At 36.4% G+C, this 19,723-nt stretch overlaps 1 protein-coding gene across 1 annotated transcript in view; it reads right to left on the bottom strand.

Annotated features, from left to right (window-relative positions):
• The window catches only part of PRKN (parkin RBR E3 ubiquitin protein ligase), a 674,035-nt gene that overhangs the window by 357,575 nt on the left and 296,737 nt on the right, over positions 1 to 19,723 (bottom strand). The window contains exon 5 of the mRNA XM_077175671.1: positions 17,603 to 17,686. Within this exon, the coding sequence (XP_077031786.1) occupies positions 17,603 to 17,686 (84 nt within the window). The remainder of the gene's footprint in view (positions 1 to 17,602; positions 17,687 to 19,723) is intronic.

Below are 19,723 nucleotides of genomic sequence, written 5' to 3'. Positions count from 1 at the left end.
TAGAAGGGACAAACAAACAAAAAGCTCACAAAAATATTCCACCAAAATCCACTCTTCTCTTTGGCTAATCTTGCACTGCAAAATCTCTAAAGTCTCTGCAGCAAACTGACAGTTTTCTGGCATTTAGTTTTATGCTGTCATCACCCTTTTTCAAATATATTTCCTATATGCAATATATACAGATAAGCTAGATGCAATATATATGCAAGATGAGCTAGAAAACATAAGTCACAGTGGGAAATTAATTAACTCCTGTATAATCTTGTTGGGAAAAAAATAAATCTATGTTTGCATACTGTTACCTATAGTTTCCAGCATAAGAAATCTGAAAAATGCAGTAAATAAGTTAAACCAGCATTTAACACAAAAGCCATATTTCATGTACATACCAGTAGAGAAGAAGCCAACATTTCTCAGATGACAGCACAGTGTCATATTTAAAAAGGTATTTTGCACTATTAAGGCCAGAAAGATGTGGACATTCTTCCTTTAAGATAATTTAATGCATAGATATATTATCTAGTGTAGATGGCTGTTTGCATAACTTCAGTATAATGCTGATGAAGTCCTGATAGACTTTTTACTAATGTGACCTAATTTGCTTATTCTAACAAACCATTATCTATTTACATTGTCTTCACTGTAAAAAACAAGCGCAAAAAAAAAAAACAAACCCTGTTTTTTTTCTAAATTAAAAAATCCAGAAGATAATAAAGCTCTATCTACACTAGCAAACAGCTTGCTGTTAAAGACTAGCCAAGGGCATTTCAGAGTGATGGAACAGAGTCATGCATACAGTCTCAGGTTAGCAAGGTCCCTGACACGTTTTAGATGGTGCCAACCAGCACCTGGCCCAGGCAGAGCTAAGGAGCAGGCACACCCAGGCAGGTCTGGGGCCTCCATCCCTGTTTTAGGGACTGAGCAAACTTACTAATTAGAGATAAGCTATGGCCTTCAGGCTTGAGGAATTTTCCCAGCAATATTTGACCTTGTAGACCTCTGAGGAGCACTAAATGGGGCACAGTTTTGCATATCTCTCTACTTCTGGAAACACATTATCTTCCTAACTGCTGCTAATTCCCAGTCCTATTTCCTCTAGTCTTCTGACCAGCCAGGCAACTGATGGCAGGAGCCTTTTTACCCTTCTCCATTGCAAAACAGTTTCTGCTTCACAATGCTTTTAAATAGATTTCTACCCACAGAAATAGCATGTAAATTCATACTTAGTCAAAAGAATTTACTTTAATAGAAATTCTTGCCCTCACTCCAAAAGAACAGTGATTTAGTTTGAAAATGTGACTAAAAATCAGTTTACACAATAGTAGAATCTTTAAAAGAGCATAAACAGCTATTGAATGATTTCCCCAAACAACATACATTAAGTTCTACATTTGACATTTCAAAAACTATTTTTATTGTAAGATCTGTCTTACAAACTACAATGGTCAAAGTTTAAAGTTGAAAATTACCTCAAAAATCTATTTAAGAAAAACAAAATAAAAGAATTCCCACAACTTTTATATGTGTTTATTACTAAACATTTTAACTTCAATTTTATGTAAGGAAAAGGGATAATTTGAGCTATACTAAAATCATTGTCTTGTAATGGTATACTAGAAAAATAAAAAAGGACCCATTACCAAAGACATTAAACAAAAACAATTGTCTACATGCATTGTCTTAGTCACAGAATTTCAAACACACCATGTTGAGTCCCCAGGGCTGTGAATATGTGGGTTTCAAGCTGACCCTGACTTACAGGTGTGTGGTGGCAGAGGCAGACACAGAAATACTGATCTGTTTTGCTCCACTTCCAAGGTACAGCTTGCAGAGGTAGCTGAGCCAACAGCACAAATTTGGTCTCACAATGTTGTGCTCATGCAAACATAACAAGTCTATTATAACATTTATGACACATCTCTTTTCAGACTCCAAAATTCTCCCAGAGATGGCATAAGCAATTAATCAGCCAGCATCCACCAAACACTGCCCTCTGCTTACCCCTGCCTTCACAGTTTCCTTACTGCTGTTCTTTCTGTACAGACATTATCTCATTTAATACCAGCAAGCTCACAACTTGGAAACAAACTTTCCATCATGCAGCCTACATATTCATGAATATGTAGTAGGGAGGTAGGAAGACCTTGGACAAGTACATCACATAAAATAATCCCTTTGGGGCAATTAGTAGTCAAAATGAGAATTACAATTATCTGTAAAACACATACTTCATTCTAATGTTCAGGCCTGCAAATTATTTAAAAATTTGTCCTTTAAATTTCAGAGAGAAGTTAAAGCAGAATATCAGGTGTGGTTTTGCCTTGTCTGCTTCACCTGTTTACAGTTTTAACTACTCATTTCACCACTATCATGCTATGATCCAGTCTGAGGAAATAAACCTCACCACTTAAACAGACCCTACCATAGAAAAGATGGTCCAGCCCATACAATGATTAGCAGTCTGCACAGTCACTTTTGTTCCAATCCATAATAGGATCTGCCTCAGCAACACCTTGGAAAACACACATATTTATACAGAAAGTGGAAAACCTGAATTTAGCTCTTTCCTGAGCACACAGAGCTCTTTACTCGGCTCCAAGCAGGGTGGGTGTGCACATGCATTCCTACAGCCAAAAATACCTAGCATTTGGTGTGTCAGGCTGAATAAAATATTGAGCACATGCTCAATATTTTATCCAGCCTGACACACCAAATGCTTAATTAGTGCTGAACTCAGAGACTGGAACACAGGGCAGTACAGCCCAGGCACAATGCATTCAAGATTACCACCTGCAAAAGAAGCAAAGCCCTAAAGAAGATCCCCCATGTGCTGCTCCCATTGGTGATTCTGGTGTATTTCAGACAAAAAGCACTGCTCTCAGTCACAAGCCAGTAGTGATGGTGGTAACAGTGATTTTGCAGTAACTTAACAATTAAAGCACCTTTTGCTCCATGGACCATATGAAACAAGCAGCAAACTTGTATCAAAAGACCACCCTCAATAAAAATTAATTCCAAAGAAGCAGACACTCCCTCCAAACTAAATTGGTTCAGATCCCTGCATGGACTGTTATCCAGAACAAGATGTGGGCTGTGGCTTTATCTTGTTGAGAGCTGGGAGACCAGCAACACTGAGTGGAATTTTTCCAATGGGTGTTTCCCTTGCTCTTGAACATAATTAGAGAGAAAAGAAATCCATGGACAGTAGGATACCACAGATGTAACATACCAATGTTTTCATGAAACTGAAAGAGTTCTAGCTGTGTAATTCTCATCCATCTATAAACCTGAACCAGGCTGTAACTGAGATTCCCTACAGGCACCCTAAAACATCATGGGCCAAAACTGGGCAGGCAGCAAGTCAATCCTAATGCTACGAAAAACAATCTAACCTTCTCTAGATGCATAAAAAATAAGCAAAAAAATAATACAGAACAATAAATGTTGTTGCTACAGTATGCCATCTCCTAGGTAACCCACACTGTTCATTCTGATCTTCTCCAAGTCACAGGAGCTTTCTCAAAACCAAGTTGAGAAACAGGCCTACAAGGTAGCTCTGCTCATGGCAGGAAGTTGGAACTAGACAATCTTTAAGATCCCTTCCAACCCAAACCATTCTATAAGTCATTCAAAGTATGTTCTAAGATGCTAGCTAAAATATTCAAAATTAACTCAGTATCTGATGTATATGACATTTTTATAATCTCTAAAAAAAAATTAACAGAGGAGATAGTGTTACTTTAAATACAGCTGTAAATATTATGTTAATGTATGTCGTTTATTTGATTTTAAGAGTTTTCAACCTTGCAATTTTTATCACTTTAACTGTGGATGCTTTTTTAGGATGGTTGGTTAGGGTTTTTTTTGTGGGGTGAGGGGAGAAGATAATATGGATGAAATGTTTTCCATCATAGCTCTTCTCTTGTTCACATACTTTGCAGTATATTTATTACTATATATTTTCCAGGAGTACTTATGACTTTTACAGTTACTTAGAAAACAAAATACTTTAAATCAAAGTTTAAATAAACTGTACAAATTTATTAGGTCAGGTTTCTTTGAGCTAAAAAAAAAAGGTTAAAAGATTCTCACAGAACACAAATGCTCCAGCAAAATCTGTAAATTACAAGAATTAAGTTATCACAACAAATCCTTATTGACAAGTTAGTGATCCTCCAAACAATGCACTACTGCCTACCAGTATTTAAGAATAAGCTTCCAGAAATCAATTTGTTTGTGGGTGCCACCTCTAACACACATAAAAGTCATAGCACCTTTAATAGGTATCTCCACAGCAAATTTCATTACTTTTCCCCATTTAAAAACTCAAATTAACATGGGGCTAATATTTTTGTTTGTAAAGAATGAGATATACACAATTACAGCTCCTCCTAATAGCACTGTAACAGCGGTGTTTGGTGAAAAGTTACTTAGTAATTACTCCATAAGCCCTAGAAATATCCATTTCTTCTGTGCAGCAGATGACTATAGAACCCTCTGATGGAACTTGAAGAAGTCTGTGCCATTTCTGATGTTGCAATGGTGGGGTAGCAGGAGAGTGAAGCAGGTTTATGCATCAAATGGAAGGAAAATACTTTTCACTAGAACATTCTTTCCCTCATTTCCTGGCAGCAGTTTAACCATCTGTAGCTTCTAAGAACAATTAATAAACACATTTAGTTTGCCCACATACATTTAAGTGCCATAGTGGAAAAACATACATTTCATTTTGGAATGCCCCAAACATTTACCAAAGTCCCAAAGAGCTGCCATGATGTACAGTACAACCAAAGAGGAGATGTAAGTACCATGAAACACAGTATTTTAAAACTATTTGAAAGCGAACTGTTACAATCCTTACTGTCAAAAACTGTGGATAACACATTCTTAAAAAGTTCTTGGGTTTTTTTAGCCACATGTTTCTAACCATTCATTGTGCTAAAGCAAGGGAAATACGTTGTCATCTTATTGCAAAAGTTCCATACCTTCTTGGTGATTTCTCACCAGCTAACCCACTCTTCTGTAGCACTTTACTTCTTGGACACAGCTGTGGCCTGTTAAGGGTAGGCCTGCTCCTAATCTTTGGTAATTAGTACAGCTGCAACTCCTCAGGTGTGAGACTACCTTCTGCATTATGATTATTTTCTTACATTCTAGCCCTCACAGAAATACTTCACTTCTGAGCATATTCTCAGAAAAGAGGCCAAAATACTGCATATTTCTAATGACAATTGCAAGACCTTCACTGAAGGATTTTTATGTATTTATCCAATCAATTATTTACACATTCAAATTGATGTCTCAAATCGGGCAGATGCTTAAAACATAGAGCATTGTTAACTTCAGCAGAGTATTTCCATATTTAAAGCTGGGTATACATTCTAAGTATCTTTCTGAGTTAGGCCATTAAGGCAGAAGAAAGAATCCAGAAAACATTTGTTATTACAATGTAAGCATTCCGTACTCAAAATAACATAAATTTGCCTTATACTTGACTTCTCTGAGCTAGAAATACATATTGTAAACTGAATACAACCCCGCAGGCCTTGCCCCAGGTAGCTGTACTGTGAGAATTCAGGCCTTTCTGACAGCAGCTATTTGATAATTACCCATCACATTAGCATGAACCATGAGAGACAGAGCCCATAATGTGTTGTAGCAGTTCCAATATGAATTACCTTGCAGCCCCTAGTGAGAGAAGCTCACAAGTAATGCCATTGACTGCATTATCTCCCACCACCACATCCTATAAACAGTGCATGCCTATTCTAAATTCAGTTCTGATTTGTGAAAAATCAGCTAATTTCATAAGGTGCATGCACAGACGCAGACGACACAAATTCAAGTTTACAAACTGGTCATAAATTAGTTACAGGCACAATTTCTTAGAAACAGCTAGACCAAAAATATAGTAGACAATTGTTAATCAAAATCTAATGCCTTCACATTTTAGAATCCCAGACCAGAACATTAAGCATGAAAACTATAGGTGGGAAACAGATTTAATGCCAAGGTAAATTTTACGGCAGCTTTTAGATCTAACAGAATGTCTCATATAGTGTGTCAGCCGGCAAATTGACACAGTTATTAAACAATCAGTAACAGTACTTGCCACATCTGAATGAAGAAATTGTGTTCTTGCATTGTAAATGCTGCCTGACATTTGAGGAGAGACTCTTCTGTAACCATACTGTACCCTAAGAAAATCACCTCCATCTGATTAGATTGCTGATAGATGATTGCAGGAACATGTTGCATGCTTGAATGGAAAGCCAAGGCTTCAATCATCAGCAATGAATTTGCTACAGCTGCAGACAGTAACATACTGCTTAAATGTCATGCAGTGAGCAACAAAAGACTCAAAGTGTTACTGAAATCCATTGAATTACAAAAAACTGTCCCTGAACACGTTAGACACATTGACAGAGTACTTGCAAAAATATGTATTAAACAAGCTTCCTTTTAAAGAAAATGTGGGTCTGATTTGTGAAACAAGTGACAGAGCAAATATGATGTTAGGGTTTGGATCTGACTCTACTGGGTCATCTTGACTTCCTTTCTTTGGCTTTCATATAATTCTGTTTTGTCCATAGTTTTCAATTGCTGCTTCCCAATTTGTTCAGGTCCCCAAATACCCCACATGTTTCCTAAAACATTAATAGAAAAAAACATGAATGGTATAATGGCCTTCAAATAATACATGGAAACAACTTGGTCAACCTTTAACAAAAATAGAATAACTGTAACACTGCTCTCACTACTAGGCTCAAGACCATATAATGGCAACAATACATGCCAGTGACAGTCTCTCACACCTCCTTCCCATGGCAGCAGAATACAACACACTGAATTCAGATTCCACCCGCCTATTGTGTTCATGCTAGGTGTAGCTAAGACTTGGGATGGATGGATGAATGTAAATTGAAAAAAAATTACATGGATTATACGAAATATATTGGTCATATTTATCCTTTCTCTCTCAATCTGATGATAACACTTTCCATAAGAGAATTGTTGGTTACACACATTTCACCACATGAAATCATAGAGCAGTCCATTCAGCCTAAGATCTTGTCTTTAGCAGGAAGTTAACAGTAGATGTCTAGAATGCGTGGGAAAAACAATAAAAAATTGAAAACAGTATTTGCCAAAAACCTGTTCCTAATCTCCAGCAACTTGTTGTTCAGAGACTTCACAAACCAGGAGGAGTCTGTTCACCTTTAATAGTTCTCAATGGATTTTTCTTCCATTAGTTGTTGCTTTTTGAACACATAGCAACTTCCACATTGTATCATGGTAGTGTGAGCTGAAGTTTAATTATGTAATGGGCAAACAGGAATCTCCCTGAGGTTGATTTAAAGATTACAATAACAGGAAAAGGATACTGCAACAGGCTGAAATAGGATATTATAATCATACAATATTAAGTTTTTATGACAGCCAATACAGCATTAGTGCAGAATAAGGTCCTTGCTGCAGTGCATCATCAGCATGTTTTTTAGACATTTCTAGAAGTAAAATACCTTTAAAACATTAAAGGTGAATTTATGTTCCATTTTGTTTTGCAAATACAAAATCTACCTTTCAGCAGAGTCAAAGGGATTATTACAAGAATGATCCAGGATTTGGTCAAATGAACACAAGCTGTGTTCTGCTCACTGTCTCCAACACCAGTCCCTTGATACTGACAGTCTCACGGAGGATAAAGAAACGATAATTTATAAAATTATCTTTCAGTGAAACCAGGGGCATCAAACAAATTGAAGAAAAGCTGTTGGCTTGTTAGTACACAGTTATCAGTCTTTCCAATGGTTTTGGATTCCTACTACAGGACAAATTTTCCTACTACAGGACAAATTTTCAACTCACCTGAAACTGCCTCTTCTCAAATGATGAAGCCTCTACACTATCTGAAGAATTTTTCAAGAGCACTATCATTGATGAAAATGCCAAGTTCTGTGCAAAACAACTGCTTATTTTTAAAAGGCAGTTGTGAAGGGCAATGAGAACCTAGCAGCTGAGCACAATCACATAAATTGCTCATATAAGACGGAATAAAACACTGAGAGCATTCTTAATGCTCATGTTTTCAGGCTAAGGTTTTCTGGAATGGAGCTACAGGTGCAAAAACAAAACAAGCAACAGAGATAGTGGTGGTGTTCTTCTCTATTTGACAGTGTTAACAACTGAAGAATGACATCCAAAAGAGCAAAGGATTTGTTTGGAAAAAAGCATTATAATTTTCAACATTTTTTGTTCCATCTTTTACAAAATTATGGCATTTCCACACATGCTAATAAAAATGGTGGTATCAATACAGGAAAGATGAACTAAATTTCCTGAGACCATTCAGTACAGAGCAAAAATAACTGAGTTCCTTTGGGTTTGCCAGAATGTGTATGAAGATTTCAGCTCAGAAAAACTATTAGCAATTTTTAATTATTGGTGAGATGTGAAAACTGACAAACAGGTCCAAAGAGCTGGCTTGTCTCAGTTTTAAGACTTTTATGGTGGAAAAAAATAAGAAAAAATATAATTAATAAATATCATCAACTGATCTAAATCATACCTGTTATGAGTGCTAATGATGGGTTTTTATACAGACACAAACTGTGGCCCACAAAAAAAACAGTCAATATACTGTGGAAATAATTGTGTTTACACTGATGAGGAGTGAATAAGTATTCATTAAAAAAAAAGTGGACAAATCTTAATTATAAAAGCTTTAACTTATATTTCAAGATAAATTATTTAGCTTTCTCTCCCTGTATAGAATTAATTCTATTTTATAATTCAGTTTTTCACCTATCATTGATTTTCCTGAACTGAGAAGTAGAATAATAGAATTTCTTTATAAAGGAAAAATTGATCTACTCCAGAATGAGGTTACTTTGAGAATAACTGTAAAAAAAATCTAGTTATGGTTTCCTAAAGAAGAATCTGAGAAGAAATGTAGAGTTGATATAATTGAAGCAAGAATGGAAAGAACCTCAAAACATATTAAAAAACAATGTTTTGTTTAAAATATTTAAATACTGCAGTATTACCATATTTAAATACCATGGTAAATCACCTGCTGTGTGTCTTTCTTCACAATCAAGCATTTAAAGTAAATATTTTTAATCTCTCTTTGCTATTAAGTATATCAATTTAAAGACCTAACCAAAATCAGCAAAATACAAGCACAGCACTTTCACAGGTTATTCCAAAGTCCCAAGGTGGTGTTTTCAGTAGTATTCATCTCTTTTTGACTCCTCAGAAAATGCACTGATGGCTAAAAAAACCCACCCACATTCGGAGAGGGTTTAAAATACAGAGCTTTACAGGAACACAACCACATCATGTCACCATTCAGGGCAACTTTATATGAGGTAATCTAGGCAATTATCAGCATGGAAACCTGACACCAGCCCTACATACAACACATAGCTAATATGGTGCTTGATTAATAAAAGAGGGATCTGTAATTAATGCCAATCAATGTGGATTATGGTAACCCGACTCTGTCAAACTAACCTGACACTTATATGAGATTACAAACCTAGCAAAACATCATAATAGTGATATGGGAATTTACCCACATTTATATGTAGCATTTGATACAGCACTGACATTTTGATTAAGAAACTAGAACACTATGAGACCAACGTTAGAGACATTTAACTGATATGTTTCAAAATGTAATTTCCCACAGTGAATCATCCAATGTCTGTTTTTCAAGGTGACTTGAAGCGATCATCTCCTAGCCCTATGCTATTCAAAACATTTTTTAATGATTTGGATGAAGGCATAAAGTAATTACCCATAAATATTACAGATGGCCCAAAATCTGAGGGAGTGGGAGCAATGAAACCTAAAAGTCACGGACAAAACCACATAAACAGCTCATCTGAGATCAAAAACATGATATAGCATTTTAAAACAGCCAGAATTCAAGTCACACCCTAAGAAGTAAGGGACATGCAGTCCAGTGAGGCAGCAACTCGAAAAGACTGAGATTTTTGGTAGATGATCAGCCAAACTGGAAACCTCAGGAAAACATCATAGTTAAATTAGTCTAATTAAACAGCTGGACATCAACACACATAGAGAGTGTATCATTCTTGTGGTTTGCACCAGTGGTATCACTACTACTGTGCCATGGTTTTATTGCATTTGGTGAAGGAATAGGTTTATGAAGAGAAACAGCTTTAAAAATAAATTTAAAAAAACCTCTGAAATGGTTTGCTTCCTCTCCTTGTATCACAACATATAAAAGAAAAATTACAACAATGGGTCTGCTCTGCTTGTTACTCAACTTGCATTTACATTTTAATCCTTTTACTTGCCACAGTACTGTTCATAAAAAAATAAAACAGTTCTTAAATAGTAAAAGCAATGGTCAGAGAATCTGGTAAATATGAAAGATCCTCAAATTTGTCTTGTATGGTATTTGAATCTCCTCTTAAGAGAGTATCTCTCATTTATGGAAAACAATGAGGACTCAAGGACTAATTTTGTCTTCACTGGTAAGGCTCCAGCCACCCTACCCAAATCACAGAAGGCAAAGGTAAGGACTGGGAGAATGAAGAACTACCCACTGAGGGATATCAGATCTGAGATCATCTAAGGAACCTGAAGTTGCACAAGTCCATGGGACCTGATGAGATGCATCCATGGGTCCTCAGGTGAATGAAGATTCTAAGACATTATTCATCTTGTTTGAGAAGTCATGGTAGCCCAGTGAAGCTCTCACTGACTGGACAAGGGCAAATACAACCCCCATTTTTAAAAAGAAAAAAATGAACTGCAGGCCAGTCAGTCACACCCCTGCTCCCAGCAGGGTTAGGGAGTGGATCTTGCTGGAAACTATACTAAGGCACATGGAAAATAAGGTGATTGATGAAAGTCAACATGCCTTCACCAAGGGAAAATTGTGCCTGACAAATTTGGTGGCCTTCTGTGAAGAGGCCACAGTGGGGGTAGGTTAGGGAGGAGTAACTGATGTCAGCTACGTAGACCTATGCAGAACATTTGATGCTTTCACACACAACATCCATGTCTCTTTACTAGAGAGGCATGGATCTGATGGATGGACCACTCAGTGGATAAGGAATTGGCTGCACGGTTGCACTCAAAGAATTGTGTTTGATGTCTCAATGCCCAAGTGGAGGCCAGTGCTGAGTGGCTTTCCTCACAGATTGGCACTGGGACTGGCACTATTCAACATCCTTTCTGGCAACATGGACAGTGGGATTGAGCACACCTTTAGCAAGCTTGCTGGTGACACCAAATTGTGTGACACTGTTGATAGGCTGGAGGAAAGGGATGTCATCCAGAGGGGACACGTCAGGCTTGACAAAGGGGGCCCATGTGCACCTCATTAACAAGGCCAGGTGAAAGATCCTACACTTTGCAATGCCAAGTACAAGCACAGGCTGGAAGAATGGATTGAGAACAGCCTTGGTGAGAGAACTTGGCAGATGAGAAGATAACCCAGCAGTATGTGCTCACAATCCAAAAAGCCACCTCTATCCTGGGCAGCATCCAAAGTAGCATGGCCAATAGGCCAAAAAAGAAGATTCTCCCCCTCTACTCTGCCTTCATGATACCCCACTCAGAGCACTGCACAGGACCCCAGAACAGGAAGGTCATGGATTGTTGGAGCAGATCCAGCGCAGAGACAGTAAAATGATCAGTACCTGGAGCACCTCTCCTATGAAGACAAGCTGAGAAACTGGGAATTGTTCAGCCTGAAGAAGAGAAGGCTCTGGGGTGTCATTAGAGCAGCCTTCCAGCTCGAGAAGGAGGCCTACAAGAAGGCTGAAAAGGGACTTTACACAAGGGAATGTAGTGACAGAATACATAAACTGAGAGAGTGTAGGTTTAGATTAGAAATTAGGAACAAATTCTTCACTGTGAGGGTGGTGAGGAACTGGCAGAGATTGCCCCAAGAATCTGTGGATACTCCATCCCTGGAAGTATTCAAGGCTAGCTTGGATGAGGCTTTGAGCAACCTGGTCCAGTGGAAGGTGTCCCTGCCCACAGTGAGGGGGCTGGAACAAGATGAGCAGTGCCTTCCAACCACTGCCATACTAGAATTTTATGAAGACTGGACAAAGAAGGTGTCACAATGGCTGAGGGAACTGAGATTGTTTAGCCTGAAGAAAGGGCTCGGGGTAACTGCATTCTCTCTACAGTTTCCTGAAAGGATGTTGAAGCCAGGTGGGGGTCAGCCCCTTCTCCCAGGCAACTGGTGACAGGACAAGGGAACATAGCCTCAAGCTGTGCCAGAGGCAGCTCAAGTTGGACATTGGGAAGAATTCCTTCACAGAAGGGGTTGTTAAGCATTGGAGCAGATTGTTGTGGCTCTTAGTGCTGTGGCCTAGTTGACAAGGCAGTGATTGGTCAAAGGTAAGACTGAATGATCTTGGAAGTCTTTTCCAACTTAAATCATTCTGTGATAAGAATCCTTGCATCAATTTAATATTTCTGAAGACTATCTGGTATTTTAATTAGCACTCCTACTCCATCATACTAATTGTGATTTTTTTTGAATAGCATATATTATCTGGACCACTCTCTTCTGCATAAAGCAAACTAACATGGACGGCACTGAAATAAATTAAAAATGCAAAGTCAAGAGGCTTCTTCGTATTAAGAAACATTCCAGAATTTTAAAAATTACTCATAGTAATATTATGACATTGAAATATTATAATGGCTCCAGAGATGGACAGACACAGTACCTTCAACAATAATCATTGTATATAGAGAACAACAAATAAATGTATCAGATCTTTCCTATAATGATATGATAGTCCTTTACTATATTCATATTTTGATAACATCATTAAATTTACTACTTTGCTTGTGATACTTTAACTGCTACAGGATTTATTTCTGTTCTCAACTGAAACTGAGGTCTGAGCTAATCAAAGAAAAATGAGACGAAAAATGAAACATATTTCATCTGAACAGTGGTGTTTGAAAAGAATAGCTTTAGACACTTGAAAGAAAAAAAAATCATTTGGTAAGCTGTGTATTTAAAGCATACAAGCTGAACACTGTTCCCTTGATTTATTAGTCCAAACTATTTCAGATGAGCTCAGGTTCCCTGTGGAACACATGAAAGGAACACATAATATTGCTGTTATGAAAGGAACACATAATATTGCTGCTCTCAGTGCCAAACCTAATGACAATAAACAAGCAGGGAAGGAAAAGTATGAGAAATGTTTAAAAATTTCAATATAGTAAATATTAAATTGCAAGATTCAAAAATCACACAATAAGAATGATAATAAAAAACTCTACATAATTATAATAATACAATAAGAAAATATAATTATAATATATATAATTATAATATATACTTATAATAATATAAGAAGAAAATCTGCATAATTAAACCAAACATACTTCCTATGGCAATCTCTTTGCTCTCAAACATACCCTACAACAGTGAGACTATTGTATAGTTGAATTGAACTATTTAAAATTACATATAATGGCCAATACTAAACATTAAAAAAAAGTGACCAAACTTGGAATATAAATCTTTGCCTTGGGCAAAGGAGATTACTATAGAGTTTGATAAGAAGGGTGTACTGATATTTAAGAAAATCCAGTACTTAGAGATGCTTCCAAAAGTTCACAGAAGTCCTGGTGCTTGTTTTAGAAATGGTTTGTTGAATCCTAGCATGTTTCAGTAACTGGAGCAGAGATAAAAATGCTATTCAGTTGTGATGATAGCTGATGCAGTCTTCATCAGAAACAAAGAATTCAAGGTAACAGTAGTGATATATATCAAACGGGAAGAGAAGTACATTTCTATTTCTATTACAGAGATTTTCATTTTTCCTATTCCCAATAGCTTAAGCCATATCTGACCTATAATCCTCTTTAACCCTTCCATTATTTCTGAGATTTTCAAATCTACAGCAACTCTTTTTTGCACATCAAATGAGAATCCCAAGAACACATGCAGAACGTTAATACTTTTTCCACAGGTTTCTAAAGTTCAAAAAGGTTTGCCTTACATTTTGCCTTGGGGACATGGAAATGTCTTTCAGAAACTGATGCATATTCACTGGAATGAGGAACTAATGTGGCGCTGATTCCTATGAAATCACCACTTCAGTGGTTTATGGTGGTATTAAGCTCTGTCTCACCATGAAAAGACATTTCTTTTACCATTATTTCTGTGGTTCTCGATGACTTTTAAAAAGCACGAGCCTACATGAGGAAGCAAATATAATAGCATTTTTGCATACACGAGTAGAAAATCCTTAATCAAAAATTCACTTCAATGGATGATAAACAGAAAATATTTTGTCTGAGAGACAACTGTAAAAGTCTAACAAGAACACTCCTTCAGTAATATTTCATTTGAATAAAGAAAGGCTAAATAAAAAGCTTAGTATTACATGTATTCTGGTCACTTGTGAAGATGAGCATGAATCCTCAAAAATTATATCACATACACTTGGGACCTGTTTTAGTGATGGTCTTGGCAATGCTAGGTTAACAGTTGGACTTCATTATCTTAAAGGATTTTTCCAACCTAAATCATTCTGTTCTAGGCAGTAACAAAAACACTCTTATAAGAAGAGCATCTCTAAGTTCATAGAACCACACCTGTTTCCAAGCACACCTGCATAGCTATATACAATGTTTCTGGCTGAAAGTGTTTTGAGACAGACACCAAAAGTACAAGGTTCTCTTTCATTTAATGAATGGTCCTAATTTGTGAAACTGTTTGAAAGATTGATTTCAATCCACATTTAAAACAGCTAAAGTTGACTCTTCCATTTTTGAATTAATATAGTTAAAGTTTGTTATAAAAGTGGCTTTTCTACAATTGCAGCAACATAAGTGTTCACAGAAGTTTCATCTTTTTGAAGCTGTAGAAGTTCAGACTGATTCTGATAGACTGTAATTATAGTGAAAAACCCCACAGTGACCTCTGCTTGGGAGCACATATCGAATCACAGTGCACTTAACATTAAGATAATCATTATATCTTCTACAAATCATTAGAAATTTTATTTAACTGAAATGAAATTTGATTCTCATTATTTGCTCATATAGTCAATTATTTTATTTACATTTTTGCAACCAAAAGAATTAAAGTCTGTTGTTTTGTCAAGAGACTAATTTCTAACCAAAATACATATGAACTTGTATTTTGGGGGAAAACACATTACCTTGTGTTTTTTTATGTTGCAAATTGGTGCTTACAAAAATTGAAAATTGACAAAAAATCAAATTTTAACTGAAACGTCTTGGGAGAGAAATAATGGAGTAATTTTTTTCCCCTTAAACAGTATTTGCAGTTTGTTGATAACTTAGAACCAACAATCTTAAAGCTTCTTCATTGCATATCATGGTAAAGAAGCACACACACTGTGGAGCTATTTAAGAGACATAACTCCACAAATGTAAAAATAAGTAGTTAATGATAAAACATAACAGGCAGGAAAAGCCTAGAGTTTTTAACCCATGATTTAGTTAAGGTTATTTTCATTCTGTTCCAAACAGTTAATCTGTTTTACCAGAGCAGAAAAGAACAGCAAATCCTTGGAAATACTTTGGGATCTCTATTATTTCCCACTTGGAACAAGACACAAACCAAAAATCTTAGTGATTTAAGCCTTTGAAATGGAAGATTTCCCAGAAAGTAAACATGTGTCTTCACAGTGATTGAGGCCAAAGAAAAACAAGCCATCCCAAAACACAAGAAAGATGTCTTTCAGCAACTTGAGGATCTCAACAAGCCATCAATTCAAATATCTGATTCAGGGTTACCTACCTACTGGAGAGTTAGGTAAAATAAGTTAAATGCACTCAAGTGCTTAGTTTTTCTTGACTAGATTGATATTGCTGGAAATTCTGGTTGAAAAATCATAAAAATTAGGAGTGTTCATGCACCTCCGTCTGCTTCAGTTCTGACTGAACTGTTGGATTGAGTGGTTTGTAGGTGATAAATGGAAAATGTGTCAGTTTGGAAATATAAGAACAGCACATTTCTCCACTAACAGCCTCACGCCTGTAGTCCAGGTTGTCTCAAGCTGCATGTCTGTCTAATATAGGGTGTCTTCCGAAATTTGTTCAGTGATGCCTTACTGAAAGATGACACTGATCCTTGGCTCTGCTAAGTATGCAACTTGCCAGAGGAGTTGACAGCAACTGGAGTCATGGGGCTTAGTTGACTGGGTATTGGTTGTTTGCCACAGCATTTGATTTTAGTATTATGCTCAGTGGTTTTTTTTTTTTTCTTCTCTCTCCACAAAGATGGCATTTTGTTTCATTTTCTGCTTTTAAAAAATAAGAACTGATTCAATGAGGGAATGGGCTGTAGTTCAGGAGGCAGGGTTGCCAAAAGTGTCATTATTTCACTACCTTTTTCACAAATACACTGGATAACAAAAGCTGTAAGTTGGCAGCTGCAAGTCAGTCAGGTATATTCTGCCAATAGGTGACAAAATTGGGAATCGTACTGCCAGGAGAAGAGCATTTGAATGTCTAACACCTGCCACTTCCAAGGTCGTGGTCTTTGGGGTCCCTTCCAGCCCAGGACACTCTGTGATTCCTGGGTGGCTCAAACACTGCTGCAACAAGGTGCACACCAAGAAGCAGAAAATCAAAGGCTGCCAGACCTCAGTTTCTGTTGGCTGCACATGGACTCAGCCATAAATCCCATAAAGCAACCATTTGGTTTCTAAAGTTAGATAAAAAATATTTTCTGGCACCATCTATGGCCAAGCAGGAGACACCTATGGAACTGTATGGACATACCACACACAACTGTCTTGTTAGGGAAGACAAAGAGAAGGTTACACCGGAGCAGGTGAGCGACTCTGGAAAAAGCATTTTCTGTAGCTACAATCTGCAAATCATTGATGAATTGAATCTTTTCATACGTAGCAAATTCAAGCTTACCTTTAAAACCTCTCTCCTGAAGGAACACTCAAACTAAGCTTTTTCCTGAGAAGGAATTACCTCTAAGACTTTAGTATTAGATACTAGAAATCTCTAATACATATTAAGATACAAGTATACATAAATAATGTTTTGAAAAATCTCTATTAATAATTTGATAAACTTATGCTCCTTTTTACTTAGTCTTTTAACTGATGTCATTTTAAGAAACAAAGGAAGCAACAGCAACAAGATGTGGGAGAAAAACTGCGAAGTGACAATCATGAAGAACCTACTCCTGCGGACAAAGCCCAATATTCAAGTTCTGATGTGCACTATGGCATGGAAATTTGAAGCTTTCAAGGCAAAAACATACATAGTAATTATAAAATAAGCGTTGACAGAAACATATAATTATTACATCCCACATTTAACCTTTGCATCCTTGAAAATCTAAGAGTTATACTTCAGTGCAAAAGATGAAATAAAATTATTTCCTCCTTCATTCCAAATAGCACCTGACCAAAGTTCTTCCCTTTTGCAAGACATCAGAGCTTTATTATCTAATGCTGAACAGCTCTATTGAAGTGTACCATACCTGTCTCTTCACAGTCATTACTGAAAGTCTAACACGGTTAGAAATGCAAAGAATTATTCTTATGAGCACCACAGTACTTGGAGAATCATGACAAAATCTTACCGCTACATTTCCATTGCACCCTTGGGACTGGCAAACACCTCCTATTCTGTTGGGAATCAGCACGTCATCCCAGCAAGATGGGCCCTTCAAAATAAAACCAAAGCATACAAAGATTATAATTTACTTCATAAATAAACATATAAAACTTGGTTTTGTTGCTGCTTTTCCTACTCTTGTTTCCTTTAGATTTTACCTAGACAGTTTTATCATGGTTACACTGAGAAATATCACTCAGGTTATATAACAATATTCACCAGTAAAGCCCAGTCACAAACAGAATGTTGTCCCTCCACCCTAAGGTCAGTGCTGTGAACAGGCATTGTTAGTAGGTTACATTTTCTCAGCTAAAGACAGGTACTGAGTTAATCTTAATTAAAAAGCTACAAAAACTCATTGTCTGTTTTAACACTGTTTACATGTGGGCCTGCAGCTGACTAAGGGGAAAAGGGAAGAAAGATAACAGTCGGAAGTAGAATAGACAATTAGAAAAACTGTAAATAGATTTCTTGGCTGTAGAGAAAGCCTTTACTTAACTGTAATACAACATAATGAAAATACTAAGTGAGAATTGTTATTATATTTCTGGATATTTACATTAACTTCAATATTTATTAGTCATTATTAAAGAAACTTAAAAATCCTCAACCCCCCACAGCAAAACAATATAAAATCCAGAAAAAAGACAGACAAAAAATCCTTATCAAACTTTACAGTGATTTCTTGAATATACACAGTTCATTTATAAGTATATTACCAAGCAGAAAAAAAATAAGGATGGCAAATCATCAGTATTTCACAACTGCAAAATAATGCCATTAACAGGATGCCCTATCAAAGAAGAAAACATATATATAGCATATATAGGAACATTCACAGAATTATTTTGCATCACAAAAAAATTGACACTTGTATGCTTTCTCTTTTTATATTAATTTTACACCAATGAATATTTAATTTACAGACAAAAAAAGTAATATGAGCAATAGATTTGAAGTTTGCAGGTATCCACATACATAGTAGAAATGAACAACTAAGGTATAAAAAAAGAAAACATTTGGTACTTGGATTACTCAGTGTTTGGGATAGAACCAGTGCCCAGGAAACGGCAGAAAATCTTCATCCAGAGGAGAAATTATGGCAGTCAAGACATTGACCACATTAGTGAAATTAGTGCCTACTTAAAACACAGTTGAATTAGAAAGTAATCCAGTGTCACATCTACATCCAATTCCTTTTAGCTCTTTATCAGGCACTTCAGCATTGTGTGGGCACAGCTGAAATGATTTTAGAATTCTCTTAGTAGTGTGAACTTAGTTATAAAATGTTGATCCAGCCTGTCTAGAAAGTTGAGTAAAACAACTGCTCTTCACTGAGCTCCACTATCTAGCGTCATCCAGCTGAAGTGCTGGCACATGTAAATTGAATTGCAGGCATTCACAAATTGTATTTTTATATTTAAAGTGCTAGAATTATTTTTTTTGCTTTCTAGTAGTTTAGTTATCAGTGTTAAAGACCTGATCTTCACTAGTAACATTATAAACCAGGTCCCCCTTCTCTTGGCAGTTCTTTGATCAACTTTTCCATAACATAACCTGATAGCATCCAGAAGTTTATTCTTGGGATTGTGATTTGACATGATACTTACATAATATACATTAAAGTAATATAAATATCCCATTATGACAGTTTTTCCTACACTTTCAAAATTTTGCTTGCTATCACTATCTGGTCACACAGTTGTTATAGGGAGTCATATTTTCCCCTCCTTTTGAGGCCTGGAATTTTAATTCATGAGGATGACATCTAACTCACTGACTTGTTAAAGACAAGCAAGACTAACAAGTTAATGTTTGATTAACAGCTATACTTCTTCATTCATAGTCATATTTATTAACAAACTTTTATTAAAATACTTATTTTTCCAAATTTGAGGAATTCAATAGTTGTCTTTTTTTTTATTTTTGGCTAATCCTTACATGATTTCCGTTTGGGAAGAGGATATTAAAAAAAACCCAGGAGAAATAAGAAGCAAGTGTGCTTTATAAGACTTGGGATATAAGAAGGGATGGGGATAGGGGAGAACACTCATTTAAATTAAAAAAAAAAACAAACCAGAAACAT

The sequence above is a fragment of the Agelaius phoeniceus genome, chromosome 3, assembly GCF_051311805.1.
Source record: "Agelaius phoeniceus isolate bAgePho1 chromosome 3, bAgePho1.hap1, whole genome shotgun sequence".
NCBI lineage: Eukaryota > Metazoa > Chordata > Aves > Passeriformes > Icteridae > Agelaius > Agelaius phoeniceus.
Note: the sequence above shows the minus strand (reverse complement) of the source record. Positions and strands in the feature narration are given on the sequence as shown.